The sequence below is a fragment of the Candoia aspera genome, chromosome 3 (assembly GCF_035149785.1).
Source record: "Candoia aspera isolate rCanAsp1 chromosome 3, rCanAsp1.hap2, whole genome shotgun sequence".
Taxonomy (NCBI): Eukaryota; Metazoa; Chordata; class Lepidosauria; order Squamata; family Boidae; genus Candoia; species Candoia aspera.
In genome coordinates, this window is record NC_086155.1 from 74,621,152 (window position 1) to 74,648,347 (window position 27,196).

Below are 27,196 nucleotides of genomic sequence, written 5' to 3' on the forward strand. Positions count from 1 at the left end.
GGAAGGAGTAGGAAATAGAACAATTAAGACAATAAAAGAACCATGAAAAAATATTTATTTCTGTCCTTATTCCTTCACTTATTTTTGTATATTCCCATAATCACCAAAAGTGATTATATTTCCATAATCACCAAGGACTCCCAGTGGTTAATATGATAAAAAATATAAAACATGAAACAATATAACATATAACAACCCACAAACCCCAATAAAATTAGAGATGGTGTCAGTCTGATGAAGCTCTATACACTCTCCCAAAACCCTCTTATCTTAACCAATTTCATGCCAGCCTAAATTCAGGAAGGAGGCTGTTTTATAAAAAAGAGAGGCTGTCACTTAGAAACCCTTACTGTATATTCAGGATGCAGCAAGAACCCCACCCTCCAAAGTGTAAAAAGTCTAGTCTCTTCTCGCAGGATAAACATACCAGATGGCTCAATTTCAGTTGGAGGAGATAGTCTTGGAAATACCTTGGAGCCAAGCCATATAGGACTTTATTGGTTAAATGCAGCACTTTGAATTGCACCCTGAAGCCCACTGGAAACCAATGCAGGGCTCATAGCACAGGTGTTACTTGGCAATGGAAGCCTCACCTATCAATAAGTGTGCTGCTACATTTTGCAGTTTCCTAGTGATCTTTAGAGGCAGCCCTATCTAGAGCACTTTACTTGAATGGTGACAAGGATAAAAATTACCATTGTCAGATCCTCACACTCCAATCAGGGCTGCAACTGTTGCCCCAGCCAAAGCTGGGCAAAAGTTCCCTTGACCATAACCTCCATCTTCCCATCTACTCCATCAGCAGTAGCCAGGATGACCCTCAAGTCATGGATCTGCTTCAAGGAGAGTGCCTTCCCGTTCAGAGTTAACATCTGAACTATACTAGCATTAATAATCAAACAATATCACCATCTTGCTAGGGTTAAACTTCAGCCTACTTTCACCTAATTTTTCTGAACTGCAAGGGCCAAACTAGAAGAAATATGGGTTCCCAGTATGCTTTGCATCTCTCAGATTATGAATAATGGATTGGCATTATACTGGTTACAGACATGGGTGAGTTGATGTTTCAGAACCTGACAGGATGGACTTTAGAGATACCAGTATGATATAAATGAAACGTGGTAACGGTTCCAAGACACTTAGAATGGTTAGTGCACTGGGTATAAGCATTTGGTAGTAAAAAACAAAAAACAAAAACACTGTATATTTAAGCATTGTGAGTAATCATATAACATCCCACTGCAGTAGACTTAACTAAGAAAAAGAATGAAGAAGTAAACATATTTACATAGAATCTATTTTATTTTAAGGATGTGATCTTTTTATTTTTCATCCTATGCTTATTTTTGAAATTCTCACTATCAACACCCAAGATATATTAACATTATACAAGAGGATAAAAGATTATTTCATGAACTGCAAACATAATAACCCTTGAAGAGTGCTAAGAATCTTGGGATGTGTCTTTCAAGTGAAGCTTTAAAAGAAAAAACTTTCCAATAGAAATGTCCTTGGAGAGATGTGAACAAAGCCATTTGACCACTGAGGTAAAGTGAGGCAGCATCCTGAGAAATATGAAAGACAAGAAACAATTAAAAGAAAGGACAAAGGGGAGGCTTTTAGGGAGATTGTGAAATCAAAAGCAATGAACAGTGTTCACTGCAATTACAGAATACATCAGTGAGGAGAGATGGAAACAAGTAAGAAGTCTTCTATTAGCAGGTCTTGAATTGATTTTTACGGGTTAGGATCACCAGAGAATTATGTACCCTATTACTGTTAGAATATTTTAAGTACTGTGTTCCATTTCCATCCCTGCTCCATTATTAGCATGGTATGAAAAATTAGGCACATTTAACAATCTAAGATTTAGTTGCATAGTTCATTAAACATAAAATAGCAATCAAATGTGGTAGGAATGAGGATTTCTAACATTGTTAGTGTGGAAAAGTCTGTATTTCTTCTGAGTTCACATGCTGGGGTCACAATCCAGTAAAGTCTGGAGAAACTCACCAAGGATTACTTTAGCTTTATTCCTCGCCTTTTGACCTAGCTGGAAAAGGTGGTCCTTCTAGGAGCTCACTCTCTTGCTCCCATCACTTTCAGTCCCTAAAACTACAGCATCCACCCCTTCTCTGGGAACACCAATTCATATAACTAAAGGTTAAATGCATTGCGCAGCTGCTCCTAAGTTAGATCACACTGCTTGATACCTGTAGAGTTGCTGAACTGCACTATTTTTATTTTAATCTGGCTCAGATACGTATTAGGTTGATTTAAAAATTGCAAGATAGAAAAGTACAGCATTCAACAATCCAATGACATAATAGGGGCAAAGTGTATTTCTTCCTTGATGGCTGATTTTAAGAAGGCAATAGAGAGCAGTATTAGGAACCCTGGAACATTAGGGGCTGCCATAACTAAGAAACAACATTCCTCCAGAAATCTGTATGGTCCCCACTCTGCTGTGCTTTTGCAAATCTTTAAAGACCTGGTTCTTCCAACAGATCCTGGGGCAGGGTAGTTTGTGATCCACTTCCTTTTATTGGATAGAATTCATATTTTATTATTGTTATTGGGTCTTCTTCTTTTCTTCTCCCTATGTACTGTTGGATGGATTGTTTAATTTTATTACTGTTTATTATAATGAAATAAATGTATACCACCTAGAGTTGCTTTTGTGATTGATGCACTTGCAAGCTAATTAAATAAATAAGTGGAAGAGCATGTGAATTGCATGCTGAAGGTCTCAGGTGTAATCTGTACAGTATATCTCTTGCTCAGGCTAAGAAAGAAAACCAGGATCTTAGTACAGGTAGTCCTCGTTTAGCAACTACAATTGGAACCAGCACCTCAGTCATTAAGTGAAGCAATCACCAAGTGAAACTGACTGTGCTTATGATCTTACTTGTCCTAACAACCAGGAAACACACTGAGACAATGAACTGGTCTCTAATATTTATTACTAGTACTTAACAGGAATCCTAACAAACTGAAGAAGCATGGGAAAAACCCAGACACATAACCCCCAAGGGTTAAGGCGGTCCCGATCTGTGTCTCTTTGAATGGCTGAACAGTTCCTCAGTGCTACGCATGCGCTTGACAGTCTGGATGGGAGCCCCCTGCTCGCCATCCTTACTCATGACATCACTTCAGCTTTCCTTTGCTTTACAAATGAAAAAGTTACTGTTTCATCACTGCAGTAACTGTGAACAGTCACTAAACAAGGACTACCTGTAAGTACAAATAACGTAGAATTAGACTGACTAATGGTCTGACTCAATATTAGGCAGCTCCCTATTTTACTATGAAGTTGCCTATAACTTTAGTGTCTTCTTTTCAAATCTCCAACATTTCCTTCACTTTTGCTGGGGCCAGAGGTTGAAATGGGAGCTGCTAGTAACATGCATGAAAAACTCCACCTTTTTTGAAATAGAAAGCAATCTTTCAAGTTAAATATTTAATACACATTTAATACAGATATTAATTTAATACATATATTATTTAATATATTATATTATATTATTTTTATATATATATATATATATATATATATATATATATATATATATATTATACATATGTAAATAGGAAGCAGGAGTATTACGCATGTTCACTGCTTTGAGTTGAATCTATCTATCACAGGATAAAAATGTAAAAAAAAAATCTTGGATTGGATTACTAAAAATCTTGGATTGTGTTACTAAAAGCCACTATGTCTGGTTACTGAGCATGTCCTCTGTCATTTAATGTGCATATAAGAACTGAGAGCTAAGTAGGTTTCTTTCATTAGCACAAGTCATGATACAATGGAAATATGAGACCTTTTCAAACTCCAGTACAAAATATTTTGTATATTTTTCAATTTGTTAAAAATGTAGGAGATATTGGTGTTTGGCATGGAATCACAATCTCCAGCAGGGAATAAGAAATCGCAACTGAAGAGTTGGTAATTAGGTTTCCGGACGTTTGTGTATCAGAAGGACAATACTATGAAAGACTTCGCTGCCCAGCAAGTATTATAATCAAAATAATATCAACAGCAGCACAGTGAAAAAGCTAAATCCTAACCAAGTTTTTTTCCACTTCAACATATTATACCTTTCCTTTCTCATAAGTTATTATTAGTAAGTTACTAAAACACTAAAATGGCATTTTAAAAAATGATATTTTTATATAGTCCTACCAAGAATTATCTAAATTTCTTGGAAAGCATTAGCTTAATCTGCTTTCCCATGTGCCTGCTCTTCCCATCTGTGTTATCTGTTGGAAACACAAAGGCTAATCAGTAAAGCTGAGCTTATTTTACAAAGCTTAAGTATGAAAGCGGGGAAGAAGATGATTGTTTCTTAACCTGTGAAATGAGAGTTCTTATTAAGGTCCAACACATCAAGAAGTATAATTAAGAAAGGCAGAAGCCTTGCCATGATCTCGGGAAAAATCAGCATTCTGAGTTGTTGCAACATTCCAGATGGGAGAAAGAAGAAAATTACTGAATCATAGAGACTTTTGTATGACTAAAAAAAATATATATCCTGCAATGGATCAATTTAAAAGTGGTCTCTTTTGCCAACCAATTATAATTAAAAATATATATATTGATACCATTTTACAAGCTTGTTTTAAGACTCTTGACATTCATGAAGAAAAAATAAAGATGAGTAAGTACAAATAATAAGTCTATAATAGGTGACTCTGACTAATATAAATGTGCATCTATGTTGCAGTTCAACAGTATGCCCAATGATGAGGGATGTTTTGCTCTGTTGTTCAACATTTGAAAGGCCATAGGTGTCATGTTCACTGTTTCAATGTATAGTATACATCGTAACGTTTCACATGCCATGGCACTGATGCATGTTTCTGTTTGGGAGGGAGCTGCTGTGAAACCTTGTACCAAGCTCTGTATCTGTGTTCATCACAATGGAATGTGTTTGGGTTATGTTCTCTGTTCAAGGACTTTTCCCGCAGACCATCAGAAACTGTTAGGAGCACCTGGGATTGTGAACTTGGGAAGATTCTACGGGGGGAGGGATCTCATTTACACCGAGGGTTTTTAGTTTGCATTTGGTGTGCTTTTATCATTGTCAGATTTCTCTGTGATCCTGCATACTATTCTTTAATAAATCAGATATCTTTGAATTCCTGCTCATGAGTCTGATAGTGTTTTAGAATAGGCAACCATTACACAAAGCTGAGAATCACCAAAGTTGTACCGTTAGCTCTTACCAAGATTAGTTTCTTGTGAGGGAAAATAGTTAACGATGGCCGAGTCCAAGCTCACGACTGGGGGACTTGAGGAGCTGGCTAGTTTGATGCCCGAGTCGACGGTCAAGAGCAGAGAACTGAGTCTCACCCCAGAAACTTCAGATTTCCGGGAGGAATCGAGTTCCAGTCCTGAGGTAGAGGAATCTGATGATGGGGGAGAACCAGAGCAACTGGCACCCAGCGAATCGCCTGCAGAGTTGATCACCTGGGATGAAGTGGGAGAACCCCAGCCAGGGACGTCCCAGGCGTCCTGGAGGTATTGGTTCCCGCTGACCCCAGACATAGAATCTACCACGGTATCAACAGAGAGACAGCCTAACACGCGAGGGAGGGGGGAATCTCAAACCCCTGAAAGGCTAAGAGTGATGGAGGCCAAAATAGAATCGATGGAGTATATGCTAAGAAACCTGTCTCTGTCATTGGGGGGGCAGGGGAGGCGCGGAGGAGATCCCAGCTTCACGCAACCATCCCCCATCCTCCCATTTGGACCGCTGCTGGAGCAGGGCCAGAGGCGGCTCCAGGATGAATCTCCACCCCGCAGGGCTCGACCATCAGTGTCCCCACCCTGAAGAAGGAGAGCTACTGTAACCTGGGGCCCAAGCACTCAAGCAGCCGTGGATTCCGCTCCAACAGGAGTGGGGGTGAGAGACTTTTCTGTCAAGTTTGATGGGGATCCAACCAAGTTATCTTTCTTTCTAACTAATGCTAAAAGTTACATGAGGCAGTTTGGAGCATACTTCCCTTCCGAAGAGGCTAAGATAACTGCCATTGCCACCAAGTTGAAGGGTCGAGCGGCTGACTGGTATGTTCAATTAAGTGAGGCTGGCTGTTAGGACAGGCTGACTCCCCTGCACTTGATTATTTCGAGGACTTCATGTGGGCATTAAAGCTGCATTTTGAGGATCCTCTGGCCAAGGCAAGAGGTAAGAAGGCACTGAAGGATCTTACCCAGGGCCAACTGTCTGTAGCTGATCACACCCTGGAGTTTAAGGCTCTAGCTGGGAAAATCCCCGACTGGTCTCAGTCAACCTTAATAGAACGGTTTAAAGAGAGACTCAACCGGGATGTCCTACGGTGGGCATTGTGTAGGGACGACCCAGAGTCATTGTACGAATGGATCTGTCTGGCAGGCAAGGCTGAGCACACTCAGCATACCTTCATGGAATCCAGAAGACCTGAAAAACCACCAGCCACCATGCGGGGACCCTGAAGTGCTGCGACTGATGCCTGGCCAGGCTATAGAGCCTGGGATGAGGAGAGATCGGCGCTACATGAGGGGTCAGTGTCTCCAATGGGGAAAGGAAGGGCATCGAGCAGCTAATTGCCCAAAAGCCAAGGCTGGAGATCAAGCGGGCAAGCCACTGGCTAAATCGCCCCCCCCCTTGTGGCGGATGACAGCAGCCAAGGGTGCAGCCGGCGCCGAGGAAGTATTCTACTTCCCAGGAGAGGCTGAAGACGACTCTAAGGAGCCGGCAGGAAACGCCAGCCACCTGCCATGAAGAGCGCCTGCGGGCAGGTGGAGGAGGATGGGCGCGAGGATGCTATGGTGAGTGCTGACTGTCCCACTTTAGCAGTAAAAGTGAAATTGAGATCCAGCACAAAACTACAGAGGTCTGGGCTTTGGTTGACTCTGGGTGTTCCAGGTGTTTAATTCACCCTGATCTGGTTGCTGCTTTGGACATGCCTAGCTTCCCCCTCCAGCAACCTTTGATCTTCACAAACCCTCCACAGTTGGATGGTTCAATGGCGGGGGGGGGGGGGCGGCAACCCATTTCACTGGAACTGTCGCAATGCAAATGGGCAGCCACCGTGAGACTTTAAAATTTGTAGTAACACCTGTTGGCAATCCCTTGGTAATTCTCGGGATCCCCTGGTTGACCTATCGAAGCCCATATATAAACTGGAAACACAGAACTGTGACCTTTAAAGATGGGTTTTACCAAGCTCCTACAGTGGAGAGAGCTGCACGTGTGGGGGTTGGAAGGGCTGCAGCCGCCACACCGTGCCCTGACTTGGTACATCTAGAAGGCTTGCCCGATCGATACCAAGACTTTGCAGACATTTTTGGGGAAATGGAAGCAGATCAGCTACCCCCCCATCGGAAGACTGAGTGTGCAATAGAGTTGGTTCCCAATGCTCAATTGCCCAAGCCAAAAATTTATCCAATGACTCAGAAGGAGCTTGAGGCATTACGGGACTTTATTGACAAGGGGGTCTATTGAACCTGCAAATTCCCCAGTTGGGGCCCCTGTGCTATTCCGGGAAAAGAAAGATGGCACGCTTCGACTCTGTACAGACTATCAAGGGTTAAATTCCATCTCAATTTTCAGCAAGTACCCTCTTCCGCTCATGAAGGACATGTTAGCTCATTTGTCTAAGGGCAAGATTTTCTCCAAGCTCGATCTTCGTGAAGCCTATTTCCGCATCCACATACGAGCTGGAGATGAGTGGAAAACTGCTTTTAATTGCCCACTGGGTTCATTTCAGTACAAAGTCCTCCCTTTTGGGTTGGCAGGGGCACCCGGAATCTTCATGCAATTGATTAAAGAAGTATTACATCATCATTTGTTTAAAGAGGTCCTGGTTTATTTAGATGATGTTCTCATTTACACTGAAACCGAGGAGGAACATGAACGCCTCCTCAAACAGGTGTTACGCAAGCTTAGAAATGCCAAACTCTATGCAAAACTTTCCAAATGTGAATTCCACAAGACCCAACTTGACTATCTGGGCTATAGGGTGTCTGACAAGGGCATTGAAATGGACCCTGCAAAAATCCAGGCGATTTTAAGTTGGGAACTTCCCCGCACCCGGAGGCAATTGCAAAGTTTCCTCGGGTTCAGTAATTACTATCGCCAATTTATCTAGGGGTTCGCTGAGATTGCTTTGCCCCTCACTGATTTACTCCATACCAAGGGCTTGGGGGAGACACGCAAAGTAAAAAACCCTGGGGCAGTGTTGAATTGGACTCCTGAATGCCAGGCAGCATTTGAGAAATTAAAAACCCTTTTCACTGCTGAGCCTATTCTACAGCACCCCGATCCTGAACGCCCCTTTGTGGTCCAAGTTGATGCTTCTGACTCCTCAGTTGGGGCTATATTGTTACAGAGAGATTCTGAAAATCACTTAAAACCATGCGCTTATCTATTCAGAAAATTTTCTGAAACCGAATGCTGGTGGCATGTTTCGGAAAAGGAGGCTTTTGCTGTAAAACCCGCTTTGGAAGCCTGGTGTCACCTCCTTGAAGGCGCTAAATGCCCTTTCGAGGTTTGGACCGATCACAGGAATTTGGAAGCCCTCCACACACCCCGGCGTCTCAGTCCTAAACAAATTCACTGGGCTCAGTTTTTCAGTCGTTTGAACTTCCAGTTAAAATTTATCCCAGGAAAGAAAAACTTTCTGGCCGATGCTTTGTCGCGTTTACCTCAGGATTTTGACCAGGGGGCAGATGTGATTGGGACTGTTCTCATTGAACCACAACTGGGTTTGGTTGCTGTCACTCGGAGCCAGACCTGTGCGCAAGCAACCCCACCCCCAGCCCAGTCTGGGAAGCGGAAGGTGCAAGTTCCTTGCCAGTTACAGAAAGACTTTCTCCAGGCACTGAAATCTGACACTTGGTTGCTAGCTAATAAAGACACTGTTTCCTTTGAAAACGGTCTGGCGTGGGTGGAACACCGCCTTTGTGTACCCGAAACTTTAAGAGCTATGATTTTACAGCGCTCCCATGATGATAAACTTGCTGGGCACTTTGGTTTTGTCAAAACATTGCATTTGGTTCGTCGTCATTCTGGTGGCCTACCTTGAGACGTGATGTAAAAGACTATGTTGCATCCTGTCCTGTTTGTGCCATGTCAAAACGTAAGGGGGGGGAACCACAGGGGCTTCTACAGCCAGTGGCCAGCCCATTCCGTCCCTGGGACGAGATTTCTATGGATTTTATTGTGGATCTTCCTCCCAGTCAGAAGAAAACTGTCATTTGGGTTGTAAAAGATTTTTTCTCCAAACAAGCACATTTCATTCTATGTGCATCCATCCCGTCGGACCCGCAAATGGTGCGCCTATTTCTCAACCACATGTACTGCCTCCACGGTAGCCCCTCCCGTTTGGTCAGCGATCGCGGGACACAGTTCACTTCCCAGTTTTGGAAATCATTTTTAAAATTGATTGGCACCAAACAAGTGCTATCCATGTCTTCCCATCCTGAGACTGACAGTTTTACTGAAATTTTGAACTCCACTCTTGAACAATTTCTTAGAGCATACATTAACTACCATCAGGACAATTGGGTGGAGTTACTACCTTTTGCTGAAGTGGCTTACAACAATGCTGTCCATCAAAGTACCGGGCAAACCCCTTTTCGTGTGGTTTCTGGTCACGACTTTGTTCCCATCCCTTCCCAAACATGTTCTGCCTCTGACTGAGCTATTAAGCTGGCTGATTCCTGGCCGGTGATTCAACAAACTTTGGCTGATGCCCAGGCTGCTTACAAGTTTCAAGCCGATAAGCATCATTCCTTGCAACACGACTTCAAGATTGGGAATCAGGTGTATCTATCTACCAAATTTATCAAGTCACCACAACCCTCTAAAAAACATGCTCCCAAGTTCATTGGTCCTTTCCCTATTGTTGGTCTTATCAATCCAGTTACTGTTAAATTGGACCTGCCTCACAATTTGAAACACTTGCACCCTGTTTTCCATTGCAACTTGCTCAAGCCTGTCCACTACTCCTCCTGCTGGCATCCCCAACCTCCTCCTCCTGGTCCGATCATGACTGACGGCCAACAGCACTTTGAGGTCAAGGAGGTCATTGATTCTCGCAAGCTTCGAGGCACCCTCCAGTATCTGGTCCGATGGAAACATTTTCCTCATCCTGAATGGGTGTCTGCTTGCCATGTTAATGCTCCTGATTTAGTTCGCCCTTTCCACCTTGCTTATCCTTTGAAGCCTGCTGCTTAGTGTTTTCTTTCTTTTGGGGGGGCAGTATGTCATGTTCACCGTTTCAATGTATAGTATACATCGTAATGTTTCACATGCCATGGCGCTGATGTGTGTTTCTGTTTGGGAGGGAGCTGCTGTGAAACCTTGTACCAAGCTCTGTATCTGTGTTCATCACAATGGAATGTGTTTGGGTTATGTTCTCTGTTCAAGGACTTTTCCCGCAGACCATCAGAAACCGTTAGGAGCACCTGGGATTGTGCACTTGGGAAGATTCTACGGGGGGAGGGATCTCATTTACACCGAGGGTTTTTAGTTTGCATTTGGCGTGCTTTTATCATTGTCAGCTTTCTCTGTGATCCTGCATACTATTCTTTAATAAATCAGATATCTTTGAATTCCTGCTCATGAGTCTGATAGTGTTTTAGAATAGGCAACCATTACAATAGGTTCATTCTCACGGCCATAGCATGTGGCAGTACAATGACCTTCAGTGATTTAAAATATGCTATGCAGAGTGAAACCTGGTTAGTGCTTCAACAGACCAACAGGAAACCCCAGGCAATGTCAAACCAATTCGTAGTCATTTAAGTTCCACTCCAGAGAGGGTCTTTACATTTATTATCTTCGTGAAACCACTACCATATTCAAAGGATTTATTTTCAGACTGTGATACTTAGGAGCATAGTTTATCATCATCATCATCATCATCATCACCATCAGCTTTTCTTAATGGTTTATTGTTTGTTTGGATGATTTTATGATGCAGTTTTTAATGAAGCCTTAGCTGCTTAAAACAGAGAAGTATAATAGTTATATCTTTCTTATGAGAACATGATGGGCTATGTGTATGGGAGTTGTTGTGATCAGGTCTGCACTTCAAAACTATGACATAAGGAGTTAGTTTTATATATTACTTGGTTTGGTGCCATTGGGCCTATAGACTCATCTTTCTTCTTGCCACCTGCAATGGGAATAAAACCCTGGACTAGAAAAAGATTGAGAACTTCTTTTCCAAGACTCAGGCTCAGAGCAGGACATTCTTTTAATTAGCCTTTTGTTACTAGTGATACCATTTGTTTAAAGTCTTATTCCCAAGAGTCTAGCCAACAGCTGTTTTTTTTTAAAGTTAGCTATTACATGCAAGAATATTACATTTTATAGGGGCAGCATTAATGCCATATGCAATATTTCTAATGAGCAGATAAATTCATTTGAAATAAAAGCAAACTCTCAGAAAGAGAGAGAGAGAAATTCTATCAAACATGCTTACATTTTAATTGTTTTATTACTTCTTTATTCAATAAACCACCTAGGAATAAAAATACTAAATCAAGCAATGAAACAAACAAGAAGAGAGCTGCAGCAACAGCTGAGTTGAAGCAAGGACCCAAGCCTAGTCCTCTGACTTCTTAATACTTACTGTTTTGTATCTACTATTGAAGACTATTCTAATACTTCAAATGATTCCTAATGTAGCTGTTTAGTTTCCATTAAAAAATTTTTTAAAACAAGATATTCTTTTATACTCATAAAATCACTGTCTGCCATATCATTTTTCACAATTATATTTGGCAGCGCCAGAAAACATATGCCTTTAAAGATGAGTTTAGATAATCTTTATTTATTTATATTACAGGTAGTCCTTGTTTAGCAACTGCCTCATTTAGTGACTGTTCGCAGTTAAGACAATGATAAAAAGGTAACTTTACAACCAATCTTTGCATTTACAACCTTTGCAGATCTGTAAAGCAAAGGAAAGCTGAAGTAAGATTATAAACACAGTCACAATTTCACTTAGCGACAGCTTCACTTAATGACCAAGTTGCCGGTTCCAATTGTGGTTGCTAAACAAGGACTACCTGTATCCTTCTCTTATTCTGTCAATTATCCACACCTACCATCAGTAAATAACTGTATTACTGTGCCATCACCATCTTCATTATGATCTCTGACTATACAAAATGTGAATATTCAAGAAGTCTAAGGTTTTCTCCAAATAGCCCCTCCAGCTTCAGCCATTCTTGAAAAATTTGCTATGGAGAATTGAGGCACTGATTTAAGTGCCTGTGGCTATAAGTGATACAATTCTTCTCAAGCTAATTGCAAAATGTTTATCTGATTAGCCTCCTATGTCTGTGTTTCTAAAGTTATCTTGCAACTGAAGAATGATAAAGCTATTTGAAAAGACAAGTTCTGTTTTGTGGGTACTGTACTGGTTTCTTTATTCAAATACTGTGCATTAACTATTTCTTTTAAATGCCCAAGGGCTGGAGGCACTCTATTATCACTGCAATTTACAACAAAGGGAAATGAATGATCTGACAAATTGTTGGTCTATCCGCTTTCCTTAGTACTATCAGCAAATTGTATGTCAGTTATCAGCATGGGAAACTAATTGATTGGTTGTCAAGATAAAGTGAGGAGCAAGCAGGATTTAAGGCAAGATGGTCAATGTTTGACCATTGCAGTGTACTGCAACACCTGGCAGAAAAGTAGTCTTGTGTCTGTGGGGCTGCTTTTATAGATTTAAAAGTGGTTTTTCATTCCCTGAGAGAGGCTATGGGCAAAATAGGCAGCCTCTACTATAGATTGTCAGTTTACTTCATCTAACTATGATTCTACAGGAAAATGCTTTCATATGTGCCACCTTCAGGGATCTTTGTACTTCAATATACATGAAAAAAGAGTTGAGCAAAGGTATATCCTAGCTCTCCTATATTTCAATTTCGATATTAACTCTGTAATTCAAGCCTTGTCAAAAAATGAATTCTGAGTTATCTCCAAAGCTGGCAAAGAAGCTTTCTAACCCTTTCTTGAAAAAGAGCTTTTTCAGAAAACCTTTATCCCAGCCAACTGAACATCTTTTCCATCCTGCACAGGATGGCTTTCTTCTTAGACTCAGCACTTTGCCACTTAAGGTTTTGGAAGGGAGGTATAATTATATCCCTCACGAAGGAGCAAAAAAGTTAGTCTCATGTGTTTGCCCATTTGATCAAGCCTGTCCCTCCAGCTTTATGCTTTTGTTCATCCAGACGACCAGAATGCATTCTTTCTATTAGCTGACGTGTCTAAGAAATCAATAGAACACTTGCTAAGTTCTGCTCAACTGCTATTGATATGAGGGTTTATTAGTCTAGTTCTGCCACTGTTAATTTGGAAGATAGATATGCTGTCTAGACATGGAATAGTTTACTTTGTCTATTATACTGATCAAATAATTTTACCTTGTTCCTTTTTTTTACCTGAATATAGTAGACAGTTGATCTCTGACTTTAAAAAAAATACTATTACTGCTAACAATACTAACAATAATGTCAACAATATCATATCCTGTTCACTATTTGATCTCTGACTGCACAGAAGTACCCAAAACAAATTCAGAGAAGTGAAGCACCAAAACCAAAGGAACACCTAACAAGATATTAAAAAGGTAAATATTCAGAAGACTAAGGATTTTCTCCAGTAAGCTCCTGTCACTAGTAGAATGGCTTTTTGTTTAAAAACTGAGGAGGGGAGACACCCCCACCCAGCTTCAGTTATTCTTGTGCTCTACAGACATACTCTGGAGAACCATGGCAAAGATTTAACTGTCTGTGGCTATACAGAGAGTAAAAAGATGACCAGGTTCCATCTTGTGAAGAGATTTCACTGAGAGATTAAAACAAAAATCTATCCAAATTAAAAATACTAAGCTCATTCCCATGGGTCAATTCAGACAAATCTCTGCAATATATGTCCAAAATAAATTTAAATAATCAAGTAGGATAATTATTATGGACATTTTAAAATATAATTGTCAAAGAAAACTGATATGATTTAACATCTATGTCCTTTACATTTTATATCATATTTTTCTAGATATCTAAGAAGGCTATAAAAAAACAACTACATCAACATAGTATTTATTCATATTAATATCATTTTTGCTATCATATTAATTATGATAATCAAATTAATTAAAACTTTGCTAAATGTACAGACTTTTCCAGCTATTTTCAAAATATCATCTATAATGATAATAGATAATAAAGTACACAATACAGTAGAAACAACAATTGTGTGTTTAATATTTGCTTTGAACTTTAGTATTATAGTTTTTCTCCATGCCATTTTAGTATAGAGGAAAGCAAGATGAATAATCAATTGATAGTGACTCATTCCTCTTTTCTCCTCTTAGATAACAAAATACATCTATAACATACTCTCAATAATACATTTGTAATAAAAAAAGTTTCATCATTTTGAATAAGCCTCATTTGGCAATGTATTCTTCTTGACAGTATAAAATGCACTGAACAGATTAAAGCATAGAAGACAAAACCATTAATGTGGCTTGTTCATTTTGGCTCAGGATCCTATATCATCGTCACACTTTCTTGACTAGGCATCTGCAGAATCCATATACTGATTTCAGCTTTATACCTATCTGCCATTCTTCTGAAAAGCAGTATTGCCTATATCAGTGTGGTATCCTAATAGGCCCTTTTTCTTCCTGCCATATAAATTAAATACAGAATATTTTATCACTAATTGAATTTAGGAAATTAAATCTACTAGCATGTACAATTTATTTAATTTATTAATTTGCTTAAAATTTCTATAGCCTCTGCTTCTGAAAGCAGTTTATGAACATAATTGCAATTATATTTACATTTTAAAAAAACACTTAAAATATAGAATAAATGATGCAACACAATAAAAACCAATATAATCAAACTACTATAATTATAATTGTTCTGTACCTATTTAACTCTAATGGACAAAAGTGGTACAAAGCATGTCTGTTGGGGCACTGATGAGGTTCATATTTATTTAACAGTCTAGTTATTCTGCCTATAGTTTTATACAATTGATAAAAATCAAGGAAAATAATTTTATTATTTTTAAAGATAACTTCTCATTAAATATTATTATAGATTTTGGATCTGATTTGTCTCTGATGATGACGTGCCACTGAAAAACAACTTTTTAACCAATTTAATTAGCAGAGTGCTCTGGGCAATTTCTAACAAATTCAGGGTTAGAATATCCCTCCCAGCACAAATGACTATGCCATCTGAAACTGTTTAATATCCATAAAACAGTGTCTCTAGGTGGCACAGAAATCTAATGTGCATAGACACATATCACACAGTTCAATCCGGATATAATCTGGGAGTGATGGTGCCATTCTAGCCTATATACACATACCAGATCTTATGTTAATATCCAATCAGTTCAGACAGGGACAGAAAGTCAAGATGAATAGCATGGGCAACAGGATCCCTCTTGCCATCCACAGAAAGAATTGTTTGACCTGCCCATCAAACTAAGTATAGGTGTCTTCTATGAACTTGAAGGTACTTTTCAACATTTTGTTTGTTCTAATAGAGAACATTTATTTCCCATGCCTCTACTGTACACACAGACCTTTAACTATACATTAGGATTTTTTTGTGAGCTTACTTCTTAAAGGTAAGCAAAAGGCCATAAAAAGAAAATATCTCAAGCCCTGCTTGCTTGAACAATAGCAGCATTTACCGCAGAAGGTGTAGATAAGAATGACCAGCAGCAACTAAATATATAAATGTTTATATTCTGAACAAAACACAATTCCTTGCAATTAGAAAGTTAAAAATACCGACTAATCTCTGGCGTAACATTTACTGTGGTGCACTCTGTCATACAATAAAATCAAGTCCAACACATACACTAACAACAAATGCTTTCAGTTCATAAAGAAGAGCAGCAGAAAAGAGGAAGCTTTGAATTATGTGTCCACTGTATAGTGGGAAGAGGGAGGAACTCGTTAACTTTCAGGAAAAAATACTAGTTCCCATATTGCATTTCTTCCTAGAGCATTATAAATTATACTGAGCTTAGATGATACACTAGTTAGGTAGTACCTTCCTTGAAGGATATGCTGTGGTTGTAGAAGCTGAAAAACACAAGTACCTGCAATATCTGCAGTTATTGTCATGGTAACAATATATTTATATTATACTAAGGTGTCATAGTGTAAAGCAAGGGGATAAAATCAGAAGCTCATTTTGCTATACCGCCAGTAAACTGCTACACAGCATGTGGTCTCTAAAAGATACCAAGCATCTTCAACTCCCATTAAACTTAATAGAAATTCTGCCTCAGGTCAAAACTGAAGGATAAAGTGCAGAGCTTTTAATACCTCTCTTCCTTCCCAGCTTCAAACTCTTTAAACTCTTCAAGCATATTAAATATCATTATTGCTAAAATAAAATCAGATGGATTGCTTGGCAGCTAATTTTGCTACTACTCCTCTGCAGAATTTCATGCTCACTGGACAATAAATGATACTAGGAATGCATTCTAATATTTCTTATATGCTAGGTTATGATTTTGATGTGCTAATATCCGTAATGAAGTATGTACCATGAAGAATGTTCATTTCACATTTGTATGATTGTTCTGATAAATATGGCTAACAAGAATGAAGATTGGTATCATCTTGTTTCCATAGAAAAATAATAATTCAGGTTCAGCTTGTGGGGTACAGTATTTCTTTTTTTTCTAACCCCACTTAAAATTGTAACTATTAGATAGATGTTAGATGGATTAAAATTATTATTAAAGCATCATATAATTGCTATATTGTGAAAAATCATTGGTGATAAAGCACCAGTATTGTTTAATGGTTAAGGCAGCCTTTCTCAACCTTTTGACCCTGGAGGAACCCTTGAAGTATTTTTCAGGTGTCAGGGAAGGGCTGTATATATGCATTAACAGTGTTCTTAAACCAAAAATAAAGAATGAAACATACCTCTTTAATGTGAGGTTGCCTGAATTAGAAATAATTTTTTAAATAAATCATGATCTCCCAGGGAACTCTAGTGATCTCTTGTGGAACCCTAGGGTTCCATGGAACCCTGGTGGAGAAACCCTGGGTTAAGGTAATGTAATAGGATAGGAGAGATCCTATCCATTCCCAACCATGGAAGGACTGGGAGAATTTGGACCAGCCACTCTTTGTTAGCCCATCCTACTTCACAGGTTGGAGAAAATAAACTGAGGATTTCTGTGTGCGTTACCTTGGTCTCCTGGAGGAAATACAGGATATCTAACAGTAACTGGAAATGCTATACTGTATATATATATTTAAAATGCCCTGCTCTTATAAGAAAAAAATGCATGCAGCTAATTTCAGAATATCCAAAACACAACTCCTATAGATCGTATGACCATACAATGGGTTGGATCCAACAGGGTAATTCTGCTGCTGGATACCATTCGGTCAGGGTAGCAGATTTTTTAATAACAATCAACTCCAGAGGATTGGGGCACTCTTCAGAAAAAAATCCCAGAGAATATAGCAATAGGTGGGGAAATTCCATTGTACAAGTATGCAGGCAGTCAATTTTTTTTAAAAAAAAACATGATTCTATTTTTTCCAAATAATTTTATTAAAGGTCTTGATAAAATTATAAAAGATAATACAAACTAAAAAAAGATAGATAGATAGATAGATAGATAGATAGATAGATAGATAGATAGATAGATAGATCCTCCACCCCCAAGAAAGCAACCCTCCCCACCCTCATCCTGGTGAGTATAAGCAATTCCCTAATCTCTTCACCTCCTCTTAGATAACAAATATAAAACTCTTCATCCCATAGCCCATTTCTTAACAATAGGCAATAGGAATGGATACACAACAAAGTGTTCACAGATATTCTCTTGATACCTCTGGTTCCCTGCCATTCCTGATTTTTGGTTGAGATTCTTACATGTATACTATCATAACGCCATCCCTTTCAGTGTAAGCAGTATTATGCAGAAGATATAAGAAAGAGAACATAGAAATAAGAAAATAAGAAATTAAAGGCATGAAAAAGAAAAAGAAAAGGAAGCATAGTTTAAATTATTTTAAGCACTATTTTAAGCACTATTTACTTTATCACTTCATACCCTTGTATCCTTGCAAACAATAATTGCCACTAGAATATTCATGCATCACTTCATGCTCTTCTTTTAATTTCTCACCTTTCTTTTGGAAAATCTCATCAGCTCCATCCAACCTTTGCTTCCTCAATGTTCCCTTCTACTCAACCCAATCACTCTTTCTTTATATATTTATATATTTGTTTTGTAATTTGATCTTCACTCATTCTTTCTGTTTGACCAAACTATCTCAACATATTTTTTCATACATTATATGTAACATTATATCATACAATATATCTAAAGTTTGCTGCAAATCATTCAGTTTCTCAGCAAACAATATAGAATTATCTGTTTACAAAATTGCATTCATATTCATGTTCCCAACCAAAACATCTCTAACATCACCAGAAGCATTCCTTATACATTTATCCATAAATTTACTAAGTACTCAAGGGTTCATTGCAAACATTGTCTTACCCCCTACTCAGTACTGAACCATTTATTAAGGATTCGATTTATTCTCACTCATGCTTTACTTTCATTACATACCTCTCACATTCAGCAAGTCACTTTCAAGTCCTTGTTTGTGTAAAATGTTTCACAGTTCAAGCTTATTTATCATATGCATTATCTAAATCAACAGATGTTTAATAAAATTCCTTTCTCATATTCACACATTTCTCAATGGCTTGCAAAAATCTGGCCTCTGTATGCCATGCCTGGCACAAAACCACACTGTACTTCTGAAATGTTGTTATTCTTGAACTCTTCATTTACGCTTCCTACCTTTCCCTTTATGTGTTATAATAATAACCACATTCTTCCATTCATCAGGCACAGATGCTGTTTTCACATATTAAGGAAGTATAAGCAAACCACATCTATATTTTAATATTTTTCCAATTAAACCATCTAAACCTGCAGCTTTTAATTTAACTTTTTTCAACATTTTCACATTCATTATTTTCTTTTCATCTATTTTTTCTTGTATGCTAATATTATAACATTTACTTCAATTCCATTCTTCAGCATATCTCTATTACTCCAATACAAAAGTCCATAATATTCCTTTTAGCATTTTCTCTCTTCAGTTTCATTCCACATCATTTAATCACTTTTGTTTTAAATTCCATTTACTCTGCTCAAGGCTCCTTGCTTACCTCTCTTTATTCACCTTCAAAATTATTATTTACCTTTATCAAAATCCTTCTATGTATTTTTGCTACTCTAGTTCTCTACATACACATGTAACAATATTTTTATCTCATCCTCATTTTTTGTAGTGATCATTCTCATCCAATTCATCATTCCACCAAGCATCCTTTTTCATACTTCTCATTATTGTATCTCCACACACTTCTGTGACACTCTAATATAATTCTTTCCACTCTTTTCCAAGGAGCGATCACATTATCTTTCCTTATGTCCATTTTCAATTCATTCTTTTGGGAAAGTAATCTATCTTCCAATATTTCTTACATGACCCTTATTTTCTACTTCTTTCCCTTTTTTGTTCCATGTCCATTTTTTCCCCAGGATCCACTCCTGATACAACCAAAAAAAAAAAATAGTTTGACCCACGTTCAGAATTCTCACCATACTTGTGTCCTACACTAATTCTATCAATTGTTCATCATAAGCAATCCAGTCAATCATGATTTTATAATTATATTCATTCCTTTGCCCACAAACATATGGATAGACTAATGCTTAAACCACATCTTTGGACCTAACAGACATTGTGGAAGTAAATCCTTACTCAACTATCACTGTTCTAATTTATTCTTGAGTCTCCAAATGGTGAAGTCACTTTTTCTGTACTCTCTCATCTTGTTCCTATTCATGTTACCTAGTTGAATTTTTTCCCCCCTCCTGGATAGTATTCCTTCAGAGTGTTGCACAATTTTCCCCAAAAGTACTATTTGGTTCTTCCATTATCACCATTCCCTGGAGAGTAACTATCATCAATCTCTGGATTTCTATTTTCACATGCACCCACAGCAAACTAGCTGACACAGGCTCATGCTTTCTGATATACATTTTATCCCATTTACCTATAATTAAACCTACACCTTCATTGCTCTGCATGTATTAATGAACTCCATTCCACAAGATCGGACCACTTTCATTCATATGTATTGTGGTTTCACAGATACACAATATATCTTTATTTTCTTTCTTCCTTTCAATTAGTTAATTCATGCTCTTTACCATTTACTCTTCTTACATTCCAAATCATAATCTTCCATATGCCATGTTTATCATCAGAGAGGCCCAAAGCTATTAACATCATGGCTTTGGACAACTGAGGCTTTCACATAAAGCTTTTTAGTAAGATGAAGGTATAGACTCTTGGTCATATTCATGCCACATGCAGTATTGTCTATTAGCAAGTAAGGATTGTAGTGGTTAGTTTTGGCACATTTTGGTCAATATGTCATATGCACAAACAAACCCACATTTTATCCCAAGCATGTTCATATTATTCATGCAAGAGGATCTGTAATCTATACACTACTTTGCAAGCTAATATACTGTTGCCCACATTCCACCAGCTAGGAGTTTCATGAAGTATACTGACATGCTCAGACTGTTTTTGATTCTTTCAATAAAAACAAACAAACAAATAAATAAATGTGAATTTGCTACGAAGTAAAGTTAAAGTAAAGTAAAGTAAAAGCCTCCAGCATCAACTTTTTTTCTTATGTGACTGAGCTAATATGGGCATTATAGCATGTTTAGAAATTAAAATACTGGATAGCCAGTGCTTGGTTTGGAAGTGTGACATTTTTGGAAGCTAAAGGGGCTGACACAGAATAAATTCTTTCTTTTAAATGGCAGAAATTTAATGAGAGTATCTGTGATAGGCTCTTAAAGTTTCAAAGGTGCTCACTAGCCTAAACAAGTTAACTTATTCTTGTTCAAGGATTCTGAAGTTTGGTAAAAAAAGAACATTTAAAGGGAAAGTCAAAAGGGCCAAAGGTCTTACAGCAATAACAGAAGCTCAGCTACCAATAATTAATATACATAATCTGAAAAATAGCAAAGAGTATAGGTGGCCTCTATGGATTACACTGGAGTTAAAGATATACTAAAGAAGGATCAGGAAATTACAGAAAGGTAAGAGGGTTATTTTTATTTATCTCTGTTGCATGCCTGAACTGGCATTTTAAGAGAGTAGGACTGAAGAACTGACAAGAGAATCAGTTTTAGGCTTTATTTAGAATTAAAATTTAACATATCAGAAATTCAAAATGGTATTCACCTGAGAATGGTCAGATATGAAACTGATATGTTCCTAACTCTGTCTCTTGTACCAGAAGAGAGGAAAATAGCCAATGTTATATTAGTTTTTAACAAAGCAATCCAATAAATACTGGGCCAGAAATTAATCACAGAAACCTATCCCACCATGAGTAAGCTAATTAGATGAAAATGAATCAACAATAACTAAAATAATGTTAATTCTGGTGTCAATATAAACCACCCCAAAATTCTCTGTGCTCCAGTTACAGCTTTTCAAAATCTTCCCATCTGGGAGACAGTTGTAGTTAAAATCTCTTAAGGCTGTGCAACAGGGGCAAGATTATTCTCCAATTTCACACAGTAAGAGCTGGGGTAAGCAAGTCTTAATAGAAATATTCCTTTTAAGAGTACTATGGGGGGGAAAGAGTATAATGGTTTCTGATTCTCTTAAATACATTTTCCTTCATACAGTGAGAGGGAAAAACATGTCTTCCCAAGAACTCCCCTTGGAAAAAAAATCCTTCCCAATCAATTAAGTGCATATATCCTCTTTTGTATTCATACACAACAAATGCAATTTAATATATCAAAACAAAACATTTACCTGTTGTGAATAGGTCCGCTGAACTTTGGATCAAATTTTCTGGGTTCACCTGCATTTAAAATAAAAGATTATAAAATATGTCATAGTAAACAAAACAAAAAGTCAGGAAACATCTGTTTCCACTTGCTCTTAATGAATTATTTTGAGAAAACTCCTAAATAGTGGAAAACAGAACTAAAAACTGAACTTGGAATGCAGAACTAGGAACCAAGTCAAAAGACTGGAACTTGGGCAGGGATCACTTGAAACCTAGCAGAACAACAACAACACCCTTAATCGCTGAAGAAAGTACTATCTCACTGCCAGAGCTCATACTACTTAGGACAAAACAGAAGCCTTCTACTTTAGTTCCTGCAGCTCCTGAAATGATTGTGAGAAATATTCCAACTGCAAGTGATATCAGTACTGCTCAGCTACACAACTGCCTTCCTTCCCCAAAAGTCCTTGAAAAGTTGCCAAATTAATTATTGTGCAATAAGTTATTAAATGCATGGGGAGTAATCTTATTAATTATACGTAATAAATTAAATTTAAATCACATTAAATTTACAGTTTTATTTAAAATAAATCAAATATGGCTATTGTCCTGATCCCACCTACTTCTTTACCTTGGCTGTTCCCATTTGTTTGAATACATGTTCCTCAAAATCCAAGTGTGAGCTTAGGTGTAGAAAAAGGCATATACTGCTCAAGTATTTATTTATTTATCTATCTATAAAATTTTTATCACTGCCCATCTCCCCCCATAGAGAGGGACTCTGGGCAGTTTACAACAAAACAAAATTTAAAATTCAGTGTCCATATAAATACAATGACTATAAATATATAAATATGAATATAAATAGACAATAAAATATAATATGTAATAAAATCCCAATGGCTAAGGTTGTATCTCAGTCTGTGAGTGTAAAAGGCCCTGTATAAATGCACAGTGACCTAATTTTATTTAGGACTAACAAGATCCAATAGTTTCACTCAGTTATATTTAGAAAACAGTAATATTTGGTCTGCAGGTGCTTTATTTTAAATGACCAGCAAGTAAAATAGATTTTTTCTAAACAAAGAGATATTAGGCTACCATCCATTTAATCTAACAGTAAATAAAAATTGAAATATTTTATATTTAGCCTTTAGTCAAATCAATTACTATTTACTTACTGCCCTTTTAAAAGGTCAGTGACAAATCAATAATACAGTGTTAACAAAGCCCATGTTATTTTCACTGAATCATAGCATAACGTTATTCTTATATGACATGAGAATGCAAGTGTGTGAACATTTTCTACAATTTCAAATCTGTAATTAAGATATTCAATGAATAGTTTAAGGAAAAAGTATCTACATATCCAAAATAGTAACCTTGTATGAGTGCATGTGGAAATACTTTTGGGAAAGAGTAAGTACAGTATGTTAAGACAAATAGAAGAAATGTACATGGTGTTTTTTTCTCCAAAGTATTCAATTTATTTCTTGAGTGATTCTCCATCAATATCTTATACATTTCTACTCATAAATAAGTCCTGTTGAGTTCAGATTACTGTCTACAGAATTCTTGCAGGCCTAGTTTTCCTTCAAAACACTCACCTGTTAATTAAGTACACTTGCAGTTGCCATATTATTATGCAGAAAAACATCCCCTTTTGAAATCATGAAAAGAGATTCACAAAAATGTTAAGCCTGACAATTCCTTCTGCTCCTTTAAACTTCTCCAATCCTTCATCTGCATGTTTAACCTTAGACAAAAATGTTTAATTTCTTACAGCACAAGGTGTTTAGTTCATATTAATTATCTTCATTTTGAATCCTCATCTATGTATCTCTGTCAACCAGCAAATTCATACAGTTCTGGTGAAGGTTGGTTCTTATAGACAAACAAAAAATGTAATGCAGCCTAGTGGTAACATATCACCAATTGACCTATCTTGTCTGCCAGGCTACTAGAAAAGTCTTTTTTTAGTCCTGCTACACTCAGTCTTTCACTGAGGTAATGGGAGATGTAGAAAGCGCATTATGAATGCAGCATATAGAATTCATAGTGTTAATCCTTTCATCAGTAAGTCACTAGCTGCTGCCAGTTTTCATGTACTCCAATGCTCCATAAAAATAAGCTTCTTAAATCCATACGTTATATGATTTAGTGCCAGAATTATAAAAGAATCCAAGTGAAAAAAAAAATGTAAAAGCCAAGGATGAAAATGACAAAAAATTATTTCTAGATAAACCACAACCTTGTAAGTGCCATACCCAAGTAGCAACATACATATGCAAAGGTGAGATACTAGTAATGCTGCCTGGAATCCCAAAATTTACATTGTAAAAAGAAACTTTCGAGGGGAAACTCAAAGGAACTTCCCAAAATCATCCATTATGGATTCATCAAACTCAGCAATAACAGAATAATGAGGAAGCAAGTAGTATTCCTATACAAGATAATGGCTGATTTACTTGAAGCTTGAACAGGCATACATATTCCTTCAGTACATCAAAGAGTTCAAAAGCTTTTGCTTTTCCTTGACCATTTTATGGTATGATCTTACAGTATTATCTAGGGTCAGATTGTTGTAGCCTTGTACTATGTGGTATTATTATTAATAATAATACACAAAGACCTAGCTCTCTTGCGAAGCCTGTAATGCTGGGAATAGTGGAAGGAAAGAGATGACAACCAGCAGCAAGGGAAACAAGCTTGATTTAGAGGCAATGTGTCCACCATTGGAAGATCTGAAGGGCCAGGTTGGGGACGGACAGATTATCCTGGAGAAGTTCTAGCCATGTGATTGCTAAGAGTTGACACCAACTTGAAAGCACATAATCAATCAAATTATTGTATGGATCTGAAATGCTAGTTAATCTCAACAGTTATTTGTTTAAATAAAGCAGCTTCATTATCCATTGAAAACTAACCATGAATTCCCACAATAGGAACAGAATATGTAAGAAAATGATTGAAATCTAGATTGGTGGTGGTTAAGAGCAGATTAAAAAAAAAGACAGGAAAATACAACAGTGTTGGAACTTCTTTAAATGGAAATGAGAAAATTTGGATGATTGATGTTCTTTTAGTTGTATCCTTTTGTCCATTCCTGATAAACTGCCTGGTATCTTAAGAACATAATAAAGTAAATGCCTCAGTGTGTCCTTCACTATTCTTAAAATGAGTGCTTGAACCATCACATACGTTTGAACAGAAAGTATGAATGGCTCTAACTGGCAGAGAAGTAACCAGTGTTGCAAGAAGAGCAGAGGAGCCAGGCAATAATTCGAAGAAAAAGGGTTGCATAAATATTGGGGGTGGGGAAGTGTTGGATGAGTGTGAGCTTAGAGATTGAATATGTTATCACTGGGGTGGTCAAAAATGAAATTCAGAACTAAGTTACACATGGTGTATATAGAAGTCAGGACTTGATCAAGAATTGTGAAGCCCTAACAGATTCTAACCAGGAATATAACTCGTGTGTGTGAACCCCTTGAATATGAAATCAAGCTTTTGGGAGTGGTCAATTGTAAGACATACAAGCTGTCAGAATAAATTCTCCAACTGTGTTTTGATAACAAAAGTCCTTAGAATGCTGCTTATCTTGAACTATTGCCATCTCTTTTCAGTTTATCTAGAATTATTTTGAAGATCAAAAGGGCTGGAAAAGGATGTTAAATGCTATAGGGTTGTGAAAAAACAGCCACATAAGACTATTTATAACCATGAGCTATTATATATAATTACACTCAGATTTATTCAAGAGGACTGTAGCAAGAAAAATGACCTGCTATTTTTAAAAACACAATATATCATTTTCTCAAATAATATTATACTATCTATCTGTTGCACAGAGAATATTCCAGTGGTGTGATACCACTGAGGACCCTGTAAAATAGATATAGGACATATACGGTGAAGTAGAAGAACAAAACTGAACAAAACCACAGATGAAGATGGTTAGGCCCCCTGAGTAGAAGTTAAACACAAAAAAGCCTGAGGCCCAAAGAACAAAAATATAAAGAAATGAATAACGAGGTTTATAATGGAAGCCTGTAATGCAATATAAATTACAGCATTTGCTATTGCCAAGACTAATGAATATATATTCACTTGTATAGCACTTTGGTACCCTTCTGGATGAACAATGCCATATAAAATGCAATATATTACTCCCAAGGGTTAGTGAGCTGTCTTCTTGAACTACTACCACTCAGCTGTGGCATATGGCCAACAGTGATATTAAACCATTAAGGTTTGTTATTCTCTTGATACCATGTGTGAATCACAGCGTAGCTCAATATGGAAAGGTAGCAAAAGCACTGATCTTGAAACTCTGCTGGAATCTCAGCCCATGGCTCATAGCTTTCCTGACAAGGAATTCTGCAAACGAAAGCTGCAGATGCTGCCGTAAGTCTCACAGAGTAAACATGAGGTTACTTTTGTTTGGCCAACTAATAACAAACCTTCACGGTTGCCACCCTCTGTGGCCAACTAATAACAAACCTTCATGGCTCTCACCCTCTGTTTGGGGAAACATTGTGGAGAAAGACTAAATCCTTTTGACAGGGCCTGGAAGACCACAAATGTTGGACTCTGGACAGCATCATTCCATTCATGTAGAAGACAAGTGCTTTTCAGGCATCAATAGGCAGGAGAGGTCTTGATCCCAGCTCTGAAAGATGGCCTGAAAAATAAGACCTTCAAGAAGACCTTTTATAAATCTCTTCCTTCAAAATTGAATCCTAGACCTAAGGGGGACCCATAAGAGATTGAATGATCCAGACTGGATGGTGATGGAGAAGGTTTCAGGAAGAACAGCTTGTAACAGCTAGCACAAGTATTATGAAGATCACAAAGGAACAGGAAAACAAAAAGAGGCATGCCTTTTTCCTTTTTGCTTTGATCAGGAGAACCTTTTTAGAAGGCTGTGGACATTTAGCAAGTGATTAATCCGGAAGTGTTGCAAACTCCTGGAAATCTCCCATAGAAAATGGGGAACTTGAACACACTTGAGAAGAGGCAGGAGAGTCCCCGGAGAAATTCTGTGACGTAGTAGGAGGTTAAGAGAAGACAGAGGAGCTACTGTAATTTCAGAGTCTGGTGTTTTCAGAGCCTGCTCTCAAAGAGTAGCTTACCAAAGGGATGAATTATTGTGATTCTTTTGTAAATATTTGACAGTGATTACAAGAGTCTATTGTGAGATTTTACTCAAGGCATAAAAAATATCAGGGGTGGGGGTTGGGAACTGTTGGATGAGTGCCA

The 27,196-nt window shown here is 37.7% G+C and overlaps 1 protein-coding gene across 2 annotated transcripts in view; it reads right to left on the bottom strand.

Annotated features, from left to right (window-relative positions):
* SLC44A5 (solute carrier family 44 member 5) overlaps positions 1 to 27,196 on the bottom strand; it is a 181,204-nt gene that overhangs the window by 62,947 nt on the left and 91,061 nt on the right. For both annotated transcript variants that reach the window (XM_063298135.1, XM_063298134.1), the window contains exon 2: positions 21,958 to 22,006. In XM_063298135.1, coding sequence (XP_063154205.1) covers positions 21,958 to 22,006 — 49 coding nt within the window. The remainder of the gene's footprint in view (positions 1 to 21,957; positions 22,007 to 27,196) is intronic.